We start from the raw sequence: 16,830 nt of genomic DNA, 5'->3' as shown, positions 1-16,830 counted from the left end.
CACACCACAACACACCACACACACACACACACACACACACACACACAACACCACACACACACACACACACACACTCAAACACATATATATATTATTATTATTATAATAGTGCTACGAGGCCTATTCGCGGGATTCGCGCTCACACAGCAGATGCGATATACATATTGCACGGGGTTAATAATGACAAAGTTTTGTCATTATTAACCCCTGATAATTGCCGTCTATATCTACGGAAGCGATACAACAGCGAGAATAAAAAGTTATACGTACGAACGTCCAACTCTGAAAAGGCAGATCCCAAATTTACGAGCACAACAGAGTCACACCAAACCTCAACCATTGCGTTCTTTACATTTATGCACGACCTCTTATATCCTACGTGATTGACAGTGGCAAGAGCTGTCTCGCAATCCGCGTAGGTACGTGCTGTATGCCGCACTAGATACAATAACTAAATGTAAACCAACACAAGTGTCCGCCTACACTTATATATATATATAATATATATATAATATATATGTATATACTATATATATATATCCTGATAATATATATATCCTATAAATATATATTGGGTAACCCAAACCCAAATTGGGTTACATTTAAATTCGTATCTATGCGTAGGGGGGGGGGGCCTACACTTGCTGTGCACAATTTAACTGTATTAACTGTCGCCGCCGCACGACTCATAGACGCATGGCCGGCAGGGGGCAAGAGAAGCCGTCCGATCATAGTAGCCCCAATAATCACAATGTAATTTGTCGATCTCATTTTTGATGTGTTACACTAGAGGCACTAATACAATTAACTGTCAAGAAACTCCAGGAATCCACACCCGCTGTGTGAAAAGTACTTGCCCGCAAGTCCAGTTAACAATTAATGCGCATGGGACAAATTGCGTCCTAACTCTGGGAGTAGGGAGTGCCCTGGCCCCCTGCATAAGGCAGGAAAAGCACCAAACCGGGACCACCGACTGATCGCTAGAAACCATCATGCAGCCACAATCTTCTGTCCCCCCACATCTGTCTTGTACTATATTGTATATCGTGCATCAACCCAAAGCGACCCGCCCCTTGGGCACTCGGCAGTTAGATGCATATGTATGACTACTAAGGCACTTTAATTTAATTTAATTTTTTTTAGTTTTTTTGTAGTTTTTTAGGTTTAGGCTTAGGTTTAAGGGTTTGGATTAGGTTAGGGGTTAGGGTAGGGTTTTTTCTTTTTTTTTAAGTGCCTAGTTTAGTCATATCCTAAGTTGCTCTAGTCATTAAATCATATATGCATCTAACTGCCGGGTGCCCTTTGCTCGTGCCAAGCCGTTCGTGAAAACGCAAGCAGTTGCCATGTCTATTACGACTTCATATGTCACCAGCCAAAGTAAAATAATAATGTTGTATTACATTATTGGCATCTACAGTCTATCTATGTGTTGTATTGTCTTGAAGCACATATGAATTAGCTGTTACTCCACTGGGACTGTATATAAACAGGAGTTATTACAGCTCAGTGGTCCAGATGTGCCATTCCGAAGACGCCAAGTCACCAAAGATCCTAATAGGGCTGCTATACAGTAGCAGGCCGTCCATGAGGCTGCAGGCCTGATAAGCATCGAACAGATATTAATTATAAAATACTCACACTGTACTGCACTACAAAACATTACCACTTTATATCACTGTTTAAATAAATAAAGATTTCATGCTCTATGCTACCCCTCGACAACTTTTGCCCAGCTCTATGATTGCGAATTTTCTACAAGTTATGCTGAACACATTTTATACACAAAAAACAGCCAACCGCGATGACGTGGCTACGCCACTGACGGAAGTGTCACGAATCAAACAAAATTAATCTTTCACTTCTAATGCTTTACTCCGACGTCCACGAAGGGCATCCACCTTGCTGTGCATATGTAATTATTGCGCACTCTAGTGCCGAAATTTCGCGCGAAAAGTATGCCCAAAAAAGGCTTTCTAGAGACGACGAAGTTAGGTGCAACTTAAAGAACGCGTGACGCTTACTGTTATCAGCCTCTATAGGTGCCGTAGTGCCATTCACTCTACGAATTCTTATGATCAGTGGACTGCTTTGGATTGCTGGTGGAGCTATAGATGGCGCCCCCTACATGGACCGGTTGCCCACGCTACACATTTGTTATGGCAATCTGTGATTTGGTTTACTCTATACAAGAGGTAGATTTCGATTGGTGGATACGCAATATCGTTTTAAGAGTGGCGATTACAAAACCACTAGCCACGAAGAAAATAACTGGCTTAGTACACTTACTTGCTTATTTTGTAAAATTTGCAGCTCTGATAGTCGGCAGTCGAGCATCAATTTATCTATACCAGCATGCTCATCATAAGCAAAGGGTAATAGAATAAATTTGGCATACTAAGCTGCTGACATTAGTCTATTTTCAATTTTATTGATTACTATTCTCTCTAGCCGGGTAACTTCTTAGATTGGACAGCTGAGGCCTAGCGTTGTAAATTGGACAAGCTGGCCAATCAAACCAGCCGTTACAAATCTAACACTGATCTAAATCACACTTGTCGCCCTATTACAGTTAGATATAAACAAAGAATAAATACATAAATGTGAACCCAAACCAGAGCAGGACTAGGGGGTAATAATGTAACCCCTTCACTACTTTTAGGGTTTGGGTTACATTATGTATCTAAACAAGAACTGAGCCATGGTTTGATGTGTGAGATAGGGATGCTTATTCTGGAAACCAGATAGAAAATTACTGCTTTCATAAGAGGAGTAAGTAATGTTAATTTCAATACAGGGTATTTTAGAATTGCTTAGTAACAAAAGTATCAAAATAAATTAAGAAGCAAAGGCACTTACGCTCATGGTTATGTCACCGAAGCAGGTACTGCCGGAACGTATCCATAGGTCACTATTTAGATATTGGTTAGGTTAGGATCTAGGGTTGAGTTTAGGCCGTGGCGGTGTTTTCTGGATTAGGGTTTAGTTAGGCACGGGTCTAGGGTTAGGGTCTTAGAGTGTAGGCCGGGTTAAGAAGTATAGGGAGTTAGGCGTAGGCGACTCCCTAGACTCGTTTAGTGAGTAGCGCGAGGTACTGTCCGCATATTACATAGCTACCTGGGTACGTTCCGGTATACCTGGACCGTACCCAGGGATTACGTTCCGGCAGTACCCTGGGGACATAGACCCTCTCAGCGGCTACTTTACCTATACGGAAAGGTTGCAGACCACAAAATGACCCTAACAAAATTATGGCAGACTTTGAAGAGTTATGGATGAAAATAAGGAATCATCGTACTTGAGTCTGGTATAGATGTGCGCGCGGAACATCCGGGAACGTTTTGAACTATTTTGACCGATGTCAGATTTCGAGCCGCCAATTGAAAACAAACCGTATTAGTAACGCCCGCTCATGCCACGCGCGCATTCAGTTGCCCAAGGAATGTATTGGTGTTTTGGATGCCGCCAATCCCAGTCTTTCAAGTGACAAAAAAATCGATCATTCTTTGAGCTGCCGTTAGCTCGAGACGAGGCAGAGGAAGTATTGGCTAACCAGCAATAGGTCCAGGAGGAACGAAGACGGCATAGGCATATGGTGGAAACAGTGGGGAAACGGCCAGATGTCTCGCTTGAAAAGCAGTTTTTTTGCACAATTCTGTTAGAGTCACATCAACTTGTTTCTCGTGAAGATGAACAACGAAGACTTAAAAAACCCACTGTCGCAGTTTTTAAATGGGCTACCCCCACATTTACCGGAAATGACATAGGTCTCTATCTGCGACATCATATCTATTTCTTGAACAGCAGCGGCTTCCATTCAGCATGCGATCGGCCGTTCAAGCCGTAGCGGGAGATTACGGTACCATTATTTGCAAATTATTGACTTAATCCGTGCCGTACATATAAAAACTCAATATTCACAGAGAGTCATAGCTCAGACATGTGGTCTATAGGTAATCTTGAATATTAAAAATTTAATTCATACTGACATTATGCTTCTGCGTCGATAAACTAATTCGTGCAGGATAGTCATGACGATAATTGTTGCCGCATTCGTGAGTGCAAAAACTCAAATATTTCACAGCTTAGTAGTAAGGTATGAATTTAGAGCGGTCGGCGAGATCTTTTGCAGTAATAGCTATTTAATACCTATACGCACATGTCTTGGCTATACCTCTGTGAATTTGAGTTTAGTTGACGCCGATTAGTCAATCTTATTGACTTTAGCCAAATATATGGTACAGGTCATCTCCGTAACCGGCTTGAAATATGGACGCTCAGCGGATTCGATGAGTTGCTTTTGACATTTTGAAGCATTTTGAATCAATTGTGCAAATATTTTAATAAGTATTTCACAGTGTGCTCATAACCTTTGGTGAACGACTTTTCCTACCACAAGAGGAAGGGACTGTATGATGAGATTAGTCTTTCTAAATTAGGCAGTGGCTACCGGCGTAGGTAGCGTATTTTGGAATGTCTACGATGGCTACGGGTACCCCGGCGAGTCCATTCGCTCTTTCTGCATACGTTAACGAGACAAAGATAGCAGGTCGCTAGGATGGCGCAGTTGAAATTAAGCGCATGTGCGGATAAATTCCACGACATTGAGAGTTTAGGTGAGTAGACCCTTAACCCTATCCCTACCCACCATTAACCCTAAACCAGCCCTAACCCTAACCCTAACCAAACGCCAAAAAGGGCTGAAAGAACGACGGCTTACCTACCTCTAACACTGCGTTAAATTATATTATTATCTAGGGACAAAGGTGATAGTAGAAAATTTATTTACTTTTACACGGTGGGAGAGAAGAGGTACAGGGTGCCTGAAAACATTAATAACAGTAACTGGTAAGGCTATTGGGTTAGCATATATTCCCGCAAATCTTATAAAAGATGGATCAACGTGTTATATTGACTTAGCTCTTAACATGTGATATCAACATGTCATTCATCCAAGGAAAAATCCTCTGATGACCATGAGCTTCGAAGGGTGCTTCGTACATTGAAAATAGCAACAGAAACCGGGAAACTATATAGGCTGTGTCAATTTAAGTGGTCATGTTCGCAAAGTTTTCAAGGAGCGAATAGCTGAAGCCTATAACGTAGAAATATTTAAATATGAAGATTCATTGCTGTACGAGTTCCAATACTGGCTTTAATAAATTTTCTCAACTGACACAAGTTTAATTTATCTAATGATATTATTCGTAATTGAGTTCGGACAAGGAAATCTATCTGGGTATGATTTTTAGTTTTAGATCTTACAAAAGCTTTTGATATATGTTGACATAAACATTCTACTAGCAAGCTTAAAATTATGCAGATGGAATTAGGACTGTAAAATGGTTCGGGTGCTTATCTCTCTGTAGAAGCTACAATAACTGATGTAGGGTATAACCTTCTCTAATAAGGGACCCTATTGCATGTTGAGTTACCACAAGGCTCGATTTGGCTCGAGCGTCCTGTTATTTCTGATTTATGTTAATGACATGGCAAAGGCAGTTCACGGTCAAGCTTTTATATATGACTGACGATTCGGCCTTAGTCAGTTTCAGGAAGAGGTACAGGCTATACATGGAAGCACATTAAGTTATGGAGAATTGCATTCCATTTAATAATTTTTGGCTCAATGATAATATTTTATCCTTGCCATCTTGGAAAAACAGACTTCCTATTTTTTTGGAATAACACAAACTCAGGGATTAATCCAAAACTGGATATCAGATGTAATGGGTGGCATTGCACATAAAAATACCGTTAAGTATCTAGCGAATAGATTGGAAGACTCATGAGTGGGAGTACGGGAATTAAGAGTTGTAAAAAGGTTAACAATAGATTTGAATTTGAATTGAATGAAATTTCTTTCCAGAAAAGCTATGTATTAAACACGCTGTAAAGTATTACTGGTTTCTTCCATTCAATATCGTTCATTTTGACTTATGCAAGCGTATATGGTACAGCCATCTCACAAAGCCGCACAAGGGCCTAACCTGCAAGGCGTGTCAAAATAAAGCATTAGTAATTAGATTGTTCTCAACTAGGTAGTTAGGTACTAGAATACACATAGGTGCTAGAGAGTTCAAGGCTGCTAAATTGCGTACCTGTAGAGTTCAGGTAATGCACTGAAGGTCAATCTCTACCATGTAGGGGAGAGCCATACCATGTAGGGGAGAGCCATACCATGTAGGGGAGAGCCATACCATGTAGGGGATGGCCATACCATGTAGGGGAGAGCCATACCATGTAGGGGAGAGCCATACCATGTAGGGGAGAGCCATACCATGTAGGGGAGAGCCATACCATGTAGGGGAGAGCTTCTTAAACTATTTCAGTGTCATTCTCCCTCGAGTCTTTATCACGAAAATCAAGTTTCAATCACCCCCAACAAAATAATATCATTCACCCTTGAATGAACCATTCACCAGTTAAATATGGCCAGCTGATCGCCTGCAGTCAAAAAGACAACATGTTTTTTCCACTAAAATCAGTTTTTGTTTACAAGAGTACCGATTCGCCACAGATTGGGGCACTTTCTCTCGCGGGTACAGGTCAATGACTTACTGCAGGTGTCGTCCGGACGCCGGTACTGACCGACGGGCAGTCCTAGCTGCTTGCAGATGTGGTGCGCCGCCTGATGGCTCGGGTTAAAGAACTGGTCGACCCAGTCGCCCGAGCAGCACCAGATCTGGTTGTTGTGCATGTCGAAGCAGACACCTGGCAACAACGAGAAGTGTTAGTGCATGCGCAAAACTGAAGCGTCGACAAATTTTACGTTTTCTCTTTTTTTTTCCCGGTCAAGAGTGCGACTAGTGTACGGCGCGACGATTCGGGCGATGTGATTTATACTACGCAAAAATGATATTTTTCTGCATTTCTGATCAAAAGTGGTTACTCTAGAGTACGGCAATATTACGACTGAAAGGGCATCTACACAAACTGAAGCAATAGTTTTCGTATTTTCTCAGTGGTGCGATAACCGAATAGCACAACTCCGGCTGGCCAATAGGCACCGTACCCGAATGAGCCCTTTTTGCATTTCTGGACGAGTGCAATGACCATACAGTGTGACATCCTGAGCTGTAGTGTAGAACACTCACCTAGACTAGATGTGGTGGTGCCTCGCGCGAGTGAGCAGGTGGGCGCATCGGCTAGCTCCGTACGACTAATGAACTGCCCCTCCGACACGCTGTACATCATGTTTATCGCCAACGCTGCAACCACGAGGGGAAAATTTATCGACGAGGCAAACTATCGACGTGTCCGACATTAAAGACATCGCGAAAAAATCGATCAAAATGATTTTTTACGATCATATCAAAAGCACGTAAACTATCAGCTATTAGGCAAACTATAGATGTGTTTGACATTAAACATCGAGAAAAAATTGATCGAAATGATTTTTTACGATCACATCCAAATCACGTAAACTATTAGCGATGCGCTCGTGATGATGTGTAATTTGCATCCATACGACGACATCAAGAACACACTTGTACAGAATGTACTGTCGTTTTTGTTTATATTTTTGCCTTCACGTTGTATAGCGCTGTTTCATATCACTCAGGAATTTTATTATTTTAACTGCTAAACACTATTGCATCTATCAGATTTTTCAGTACATATATACAGTCTTCGGTACATGTATTTATTTTTGAATTACATGCAATAAAGATTTAATAATAATAATAATAAACATGAACTACTACTGGTCACAAGCTCTCGACGATGTGTAAGGTGTGCTAGCTGTAGTAAACGGTGTAGTTTGAGTCATGGCTGCGACTGGAAATGTGAGAAGAGATAGTAGAAGGAAAACGAATGTTAAATCAGCAACACTATCGCAGGAGCAAGTAAATTATATTACAACGCGTTTAAGACAAGAGAAGCAGGATCACAGTGACGAGTTTTATTCGGCTATCTGGGACTCGGTTGAAAAAGTGCACGAATTGAATGGAGCTCAGCTAGAAAGAAATGTATAGACTTCATGAAATTATCAACGGCAAAAACTTAGTAGATGACTTGTGCGATAGATTTTGCCGTCTGTACGAAAAAAACACGATGGGGAGTTCTACGCGATATGCTATCTTTCTTACTGAATGGCTGGACAATGTTGCAACATACATCGTTGGTGACAAGTGCGTGAACATGGATTCCACTTGGGGAGAATGTGTACAACATTATAATGACAGTCAGCCAACTAACTGCCTATCCGGCGCGTGTAATAGTGCAGTGCTACATTCTGATCAACAACGACAACAGAAAATGGCACAGTAGGTGTCTACCCAAAGTCCCTTGAACTTTGTTCATTCATCCATATGATTCATCTCATTTATCAATGAACGACGGAAACATACGAGCTTTGTCGAAGCAACATTAGCAGTCACTAAACGTGCGAGAGGCGTGTTAGTGGGTGATATGGCGCTAGGATTACCTAGAAGTACTCGATTTTTATCGCTTTATATCTCGGCATAGGAACATCGTAGAGACAAGCGGTTGATCTTATATTGGCTAGCTATGACTCCTGCATAATATTCCGGTAGAGAAGTATCAAAATAAGGTAGGTAAACGTTATTAATTTTGCTGAAACGACACCATGGTTTTCCTATTTCAGTGTTGTACGCTCTGGGGTTAATGGGCTCTTGATAAAATGTGTATTTATATTCATAACTAAACGAGTACATTTTCGTTATTTCAGTGTGTGTGGCAGCATCGATGCTGCTGCTGCCATACCTAAACTTTGGACCACTTGTGAACTACACGTTTTATTTGCTGTACACTCTGATGCTGGTGCCAATGCTGGTGTCGTACATCAGTCCTTCATATGCAATCACGTTTATATCGGCGATCTTCCATATCATATGGAGCGTAATCAGCAGCTTCACGGGTATGCATTCTTACTTAACATAATACCTAACTCATTCTATGACAAACATAGTACTTCTAACAGTCAAAATCACCTGTTGCTTTTGATGATAATGCCCTAACCAGTTGATCGAATAGGTTTCCAAGAGATTCTAACCCTTTTTTGTTCAGGTGAAGTGCAGTAGACTGAAGAGGGCTACCATGAATGTTTGTTTTTAAGGTGTGCTTCGCTGGGTATTCGAGCAGCAACTCTCTCCACTTCAGGGTACCTTTCCAATCTACAGAATCCAGAACGTCACAGGTAAATGCCTATAAATGGTAAATTGCAGCATAACAACACATTAACGTGGCGTCTTTGGAACATTTTTAGCTCGGTATAGGAGGAAATACGGAATTGCGGCACAAATCTGAACGGCTCGACCTATGCTCTCAATATTCGGTGTATAGTGTGATGGGAAGGAAACCCATCACCAGTGTGAAATTGGAGGTCATATGCTTGGGCCAATTATTAATTAACAAACTAGCTCTAGTTCCTACTATAGCCCTTAATTGTTCGCAACAGGGTCAGCAAGTGTGGCATGGACCTACGATACAAGGGGGTCGACGCTGCCAGATACTGAGATACATTTGCAACTAAGTAAGTGGGGAGGGAGGGAGGGAGGAATTGATAGAGTAACTCAGGACAAATAACAACAGATGTTTATGCTTCCTTTCAGGCCTCGAATTAAGTGACGAGAGGGGCAAGGCAATTTTTTTGGGGCATGTGAGAAATTGCCTTGAATTTTCTCCAAAATGGATGGGCACCGAGGCAATTTTAAAAGGCATCAAGGCAACTCTCACAATTTGAGAAGGGCACCAAGGGGCACCTTTGTAAAATAAAGGAAAACTCATAACAAATTAATATATCAACCTCTGCTAATGGAAGTACAGTAACAGGGTTCAACGTTTACTTTTTATTTCACTAGACCATCGGGCTAGTAACTGAGGAAAACTACTAGCCCTGACCTAACTTTCACTAGCCCAGACCCAGACCATTGTTATGAAAAACTTTGTGTCATCGTATGAATTCTACTAAAATTTCTCTAAATTTATTGCACTTAGCAAGCTACACACCATACGGATCACAGCTGGCCATTCTTGCGCGAGCGTTGTTTCCCGCGCTTTGAATCGCGTGCGGGCCCAGTCGATGTGCAGCATTTAAATATTCGTGTTCTATACAGGATTTATCAATCGTCTACTGGCAGCGGTTGGCAGCAAGCCACGTTTACGGTTATTGTTTTTGCCGAAGGGTAGACTGGTATCTGGCCTCACGCTCTGCTAGACAATGTACACGCTCTGCGACAAACAGTGCGGCCGCGAACCAGTCTAGCCAGAGGCACCGACGGCAATTACAGAAAAGGGCGAGGCAGGTCACGGCCGTCGGTCGGGTTGGATTTTCAGGGGCAGTACAGCGATTGATAGGGGCACAGACGGCAATTGCCGTCGGTGCCGTCGGTTAATTCGAGCCCTGCTTCCTTTCATAGCCTGCCGGTTTCCTTCCATATAGCGTGCTGGCGTCCTTCCATAGCAATTAGCACATAAATGCAAAATATATTAAACATTTTCTCCTTTAACCTATATAGTAATATATTATTGGTGTTTGTCGTGTAACTGGGTCTATATAAGTTCTATATAATAGCATGTCTGTATGCTTCTTTCTGCAAATGACATATTCAGTATATTGTACCATAAATTTACAGCATTTGACCCTGTGATAACCGAAATATAGCTGCACCCATGTGATGAACTTGGAAACAAGTCTGTCAACAATTAATTAATTGATAAACAGAATTAATGTGTGTGGCACTACGTAGGCCCTACAATGTTGTTTTTGTCCCTAAAGATGCAAATAACAGTTGAGAGTAAATTCGATTATTTCAAAATATTATGTATGTGTAAGGTTCGCGAGACACGTACATCTGAGGCCAGCGAGACCGCTGCCACTGCCGAACAGCGAGCGAGTGGCGCTCTGGTTGGCGGTTCCCGGCACCGGGGTCAGTACGACGACCAGGCTCCCGTCGGTGAAGATCGGTGCCTTCATGAGTGTCTTCATGGCGATGCCACAGCTTGTACTGCCTGCAAACCACGAGCACATCGTGAGACATACGCGCGTGCATCCGCGATCGCTCGGATAGTGGTGGTAATAGTAGCCGATGATAATTGCTAGAGTAGTAGCTGATTAAGCAGCTCCGACTTTCGATTAACTTAAAAACTAACACAACTTTTATTCTAAAATACTCAAATTGAAATCTCAATATCACTTGTCATTCGGACTAGTGACCACAACAACACCTCACTCATTCTCGCGCATGATGCAGAAACTGCTACAAATAAAAACAATATAAACACTCACTATCCTCCCTAGAGGTGGCGCTGGCAGCAGAGACGGTGCTTCCGAGGCCTGTGAGGGAGGCTGCGACAGCTGCATAGGAGCGGTAAGGTCGGAAGCGTGCGAGCAGGCTCTCGTTCGTCGTCTTTCCTGAGATTTCGTCCTTCTTCTGTAGAGTCACTGTCGGTTTCACCTGCTGCAGGACTCCTGTTGAAGCCTGCGAGTTTAAAGCAGCATAGGAAATGGTGAGAAACTGAGTGCACCCAACTTACCCATGTGTGCAGGCACAACCTAACACCATCACACAGACGCACAAACACATGTACGCACGAGAACACACGCGCGTGAAACTACACACACGAATGCACGCAAGCATATCAAAATGCACATGTGAATGTGCGCGCTTAAATGCACCTACGCATGCACAAACAAACGACGCATACTTGACTGTGAAACGTATCCAAGAAAAAAGTGAGAATTTGGATAATGGGCGGTGCAAGAATGACCCACCTCCAGCTTAAATACATCTAAGTGAACAGCTGCCGGAGAGGCATTGCGATCGGACACTACAGCGGCAATCCATAACCAGTAGAAGTAGATTCCATCGCTGCAGAACTGGACCGTGTTTACGAAAGGCATAATGTCCATGCTCCAATCAACCTTCTTCACTATACCTATTGGCTAGAAACCAAAATTAAGTGGTATAATGAGACAACTATCAGCAACGATTCAGTAAGCTTATACCTTGGTTTTTTATTAGATATGCGGTAGCCGCTGCATTGCAATGCATCACAAATTGTGCTATCTCATAGCAATCCTGTTACGAGAAGAAAGTTTTTCTTCATACTGCATAGCTAACACACCATAGCTTTTAATGTTGATACTACATCCAACAAAACAAGAGGTTGATAGTACAAAACTTACTCCACTTTAGGTTGGAGGTCTCTAAGGGTCTCAACTGCCCATCCAAATTTAAAATATACAACTGAAATATCCGACAGAATCATTCACTGAATTATCCACGCAACCCTAAGTTGGGTCATTACAAGGAAAGGCTACGGCGTAAACGTATGCCAAAGGCTTCAATTACCTCCATCGTGATCGGACTAATGATCTGAGCAAAGTCGTCCGTCTCCATCTGGTTGTACTGGTCGAACCGACACGGTCGGTACAGCAACGTTCCACTGGCCCAGGCTATGTAGCCTGGACCGATTTCTGTGTTGCGCGAATATACTAAGCCCCTGAAATGGGCATCAACGACTCAAGCTGTAAATTAGGGCTGCTAAGCGGCAGATTACTCTGCTTACATCCAACGTATAGTGAAATATATAAATATTAAAATGTGGAATTATATCGATAATGATTAACAACAGCTATAAGAACCATACTGTAAGCTTGGAATACACTGACATCTACGAACACTGAAGGTATCATCCTTCACACTAGGTTTGTTTGCATATTCTTAAGAGTTCAGTCGGTGACACTGGTTATTTAGCTATGCACCTCAGTGTACCCTGCAGTCCCATGCCTATCTTGGCTAGGCCTTTACCAGCGCCATTCGTCACAAATAGGAAGCGATCATCACACGTAATGCTCCTCCGTATCTCACCACCTGGAACTGAATAAGACGTATGCAACCATGATCCCATGATCATATTTCTAGCGCTAACAATTTCTCACACCACAGCTCCTGGTAATGAATAATCAGCGAAGAGTAAGGTACCTGCAGACGTATCTCTGCCCAGGAGGTCCTCCACGCCCCAGGTGAGAATGTGCTTGCTTCCAAGTACAGCACATGCGACACCTGGACCACCCTCTAGTGCCAAAAGTTTCCTAAGAATGTCACCGACTGGAACCGCCTGCAGGGGGCATTCCATGTTCTGCAGTAGATGCACAGTGTGCAGAATCGTCTTCACAGTGCCCCTGACAGTATGCAGGAATTGCGTAGATCAGATACATGTACTCAATAACAGTACTGTAAGGTAATCAGATATCCTATCATCTCAAACAGGTACGAACGTATAGACACACGCACATGCACAAGGATACGCACACGCACGCACACACAGGCATGCACCCACACATGCACGCACGTACCCACGCACGCACGCACAGATACATATAACTTGCATTCTAGACAGTAATATAATTGAAAAGTGTATATTCAGCACTGCTGATTAAAGGAATAATAGGTCCATTAATTATGCAATGTTGATGAATGCTAGAGCAACTGGCCTCTTGTGTAGTTAATAAGTACATTACCTTATAGCCAAACGCGTATTAGTTTGTCCAATATCAGTGCTGATTACTAAGAAATGTCTAATTAAAATCCGCAGTCCAAAAATAAGTTGGCCACACTTTCAAAAAGCTGCCGCGAAGCGGGTGTGATACAGATTTATAGTGCACCGGACATTTTCGCACGCATGCTCGGCCGTACGCAATGCTATCATCAGTAATTTCGTAAACATGGACGCTCGTGATAAGGAACTTTTTGTCAGGGCTGTCCACGTGCGTCCGTGATTAGTACGTGTGTTTTACGCTATTTCCATGTTTAGTCCGTGGCCGTTGTTACACCGCTGACACCTCCATTTCATCTGTCGTCGAAAACATACAGGCCGCACAAATGTTTACGTCATCGCTTGACTCCTGGATGACATTTACGGCACGTAAATGATACGTTGATACATATCCACAACCGATTTCAAGTCTTGTTTGTAATGTAACCAGCAGTGATATTGGACAAACTGATACGCGTTTGGCTATAAGGTAATGTAATTATTAACTACACAAGGTGCCAGTTACTCTAGCATTCGTCAACATTGCATAAGCATTGGGCTTATTAATATTATGCCTTTAAATCTTACGTGGTCCTGATCCCATATTAGTAAGGCAGCCAAGAGGTAGATGCTAGTTTCCTAAAGCATCTGATGTTTTATTGATGTAGTGCCTATATACATATATTAGGGATGGCTTCCCAACATCAGGGAATCATCTCAGAGCAATCTAGCATCCTACCTTCCGCTTGCGAGAGCCACGACGGCGGAGACCAAGCACTCCCGCTCAGCATCGTTCCTAGCACGACACTGCTGCCCGTTCTCTCCCAGCCACGAACACAGCAAGTTCTCCAGTCCACTCAAGCAATCAGCTGAAGAAATAACACCCAACAACATCGTGCCATTGTTACACGCACGTTTTATATTCCTTTTCAGTGAAGTTGTACGAATTGAGTAGAAACAACATCTTTATGGATGACTTCTGCCCAGAGAAACAGTAGTACATAAAGAGCAATTGCTATGAGTGATGGTGAGGCACTGTGTTACTTCTGCCTATCAGTAAGCATATCAGAGAAATTATCATTCTCAATACAATGGTAACATTAATTCAAAGCTTTATGTACTATTATTTGAAATGGCTGCTTGCGCTGAGAGGGTCTATGTGCCCCCAAGTACTGCCGGAACGTACCCTGGGTATGGTCCGGTATACCGGAACGTACCCTGGTACTATCTAATATGCCAGACAGTACCTCGCCTACTCCACTAACGAGTCTAGCGAGTCGCCTACGCCTACTCCCTAACCCTAACCATATCTGATAGTTACCAGGGTGCGTTCTGGTATACCGAACCATACCCAGGGTACGTTCCGGCAGTACCCTGGAGGACATAGACCCTATGAGCGCTGCTTGCATGCTGAAGCCAAACCCTGAATAAAGCAACCACCTAGAAAATATTGATCTCTCATTACACATGCTTGCTATTAAATCACTGCTCACTCATAAACATGTGATAATAACTGCTTGTGGAGCTGTATTCAATGAACAACTAATTGAGGATTGTTTGTGGACATAAATATATAGCCATCAATTCGTAGCTTGTAGAGATATCTGAATATTTGGAGTGAGGCAGAATCTCCACAACTTTTATACAGTAAGATCAGGACCTGGTGAATCACTATCGCTACACAGGACAAAGTTTGCAAGTTGTAATTTATTAACCTGGCTCCTTCATCAAGCTTAGCGGAGCACACTCGCGCAAGCAGGCGAGCAATAGTTCTGCTGTCGTCCCACAGAGGGCGCTGTCAAGATTGCTCTGCGACTGCAGTAGTGGGAAGAGGAGCAGCAGACTGAGCCGCGATGAGAATTGGCTGCCATCGCCCTGAGGCAACAGGCCCTGTTTCTTCAGCAGTGCCACCGCTTCTTCGTTGTTACTGGTGGCGCCGCGCGAATTCTGATCGTCAACGACACATTGCTGTTGCGCTCGCCATAGCCCCTTTAGCGCGCTGACCCTGTACTCTAGCAGACGCGTGTACTCGTTATTCTGCTGCCCGCATAGAGCCTTGATTCTGTCGGCTAGATCGCTAGGGCTCTTGGTATCGAATGTTATTAAGGCAGCGTCCTGGAGTTTTCCAAGTGCTGCTGAAACGGCTGGTGGAATCTCCACCAGATCGGTAACTCGCATCAACCCATCGTGAAGAAAGAGCGTCTCCTCGGTGACGGACAGCCACTGTGATGTGTCGTTGCTCCCCACCGACATAGCGTTATCCTTTGAGCAACGTAAACACTTGAGTTTCAAAGAGAACTCAACCAGTCAACCAGACATGTTTTGCTTGGTGAAAATTCGTCTGTGTAGGGTCCCGACGTAGACGATAATTATAATTAAATAATTATACTGAGCATAAAACGCATTGAATGATTATGTCAAATAACTTTTCTTTGCAATAAAATAATTGTGTGTAAAATTGTTCAGTATAGCATCTATAGGTCTTATGAATTGTTTATATTTACATCTCTGTCAATTCTAAATTTAAATGTGCGTAAGCGGCAACTGTCATGGCGAGACATAGATAGGAGAAACCTTGTGGAGAAACTATTACTTGTTTATTTTATGTACTAGCTGAACGTAGCCGCTTTGCTTCTTAAAACCAATTATGCTTCTTACAACTTAATTTCCAAGCACTTTTATTTGCCATGAAAACTATCAAGCAGCAGTATATTATTATGGAGGAACGCCAGCCAATGTTCCTGATCCTAATTTATGTATTTATGCCCCCCTGGTTACGTGTAGTGTACCGTAGTATAATTAGTCTGCTGTTCTCCTGTCAACGTACCGTTCGCCGGCATTTTTCTCTCTTAAAGTCACGGTTTAGGATGGCCAGCGCGCATCTTAGTCGGCGAATAATAAACTAACCGTCTGCTTTTGTACGATATTATATATACGATTTAATACGATCATATATCGATAACCCTAACCCTAACCGCTAACCGCCTAACCCTAACCGCCTATACCCTAACCCTAAACCCTAACCCTAACCCGAACGCGCTAAGCCCTAACCTAACCCTAACCCCTAACCCTATTAAAAATTAGATAAAATTTAATTTTTAATTTGTTGTAGAAAATTAATTGTTGTTATTAAAAATGTTGGTAAATAAATCATGTAAATATTTGCGTTAACTTGGAAAAATAATACGTTAACGCAGAAAAGATAGAAAAATACAGAAAACAGGAAAATAATTAGAAAACGGATGGGATTCGGATCCTGCGACCATTCGCATACTTGGCGCAGCACTCTCAAATCGTTACACTGGCTTGCGAGCATATTGAAAATTGAAA

General features: G+C 42.6%; 1 protein-coding gene across 1 annotated transcript in view; it reads right to left on the bottom strand.

Moving 5' to 3' along the window:
• LOC106812745 overlaps positions 1-15,820 on the bottom strand; it is a 25,129-nt gene extending 9,309 nt beyond the window's left edge. Inside the window, exons 1-10 of the mRNA XM_014816708.1 lie at positions 15,216-15,820; positions 14,240-14,369; positions 12,948-13,147; positions 12,728-12,842; positions 12,315-12,465; positions 11,735-11,905; positions 11,249-11,441; positions 10,813-10,971; positions 7,095-7,208; positions 6,559-6,711 (exon numbers count right to left, since the gene is read on the bottom strand). Of these exons, the coding sequence (XP_014672194.1) occupies positions 6,559-6,711; positions 7,095-7,208; positions 10,813-10,971; positions 11,249-11,441; positions 11,735-11,905; positions 12,315-12,465; positions 12,728-12,842; positions 12,948-13,147; positions 14,240-14,369; positions 15,216-15,753 (1,924 nt within the window). The 5' untranslated portion in view covers positions 15,754-15,820. The remainder of the gene's footprint in view (positions 1-6,558; positions 6,712-7,094; positions 7,209-10,812; positions 10,972-11,248; positions 11,442-11,734; positions 11,906-12,314; positions 12,466-12,727; positions 12,843-12,947; positions 13,148-14,239; positions 14,370-15,215) is intronic.
• Positions 15,821-16,830: the final 1,010 nt, after the last annotated feature.

Source organism: Priapulus caudatus, unplaced genomic scaffold, assembly GCF_000485595.1.
Source record: "Priapulus caudatus unplaced genomic scaffold, Priapulus_caudatus-5.0.1 Scaffold682, whole genome shotgun sequence".
Taxonomy (NCBI): domain Eukaryota; kingdom Metazoa; phylum Priapulida; class Priapulimorpha; order Priapulimorphida; family Priapulidae; genus Priapulus; species Priapulus caudatus.
This window is presented reverse-complemented; position numbering and strand designations above follow the sequence as displayed.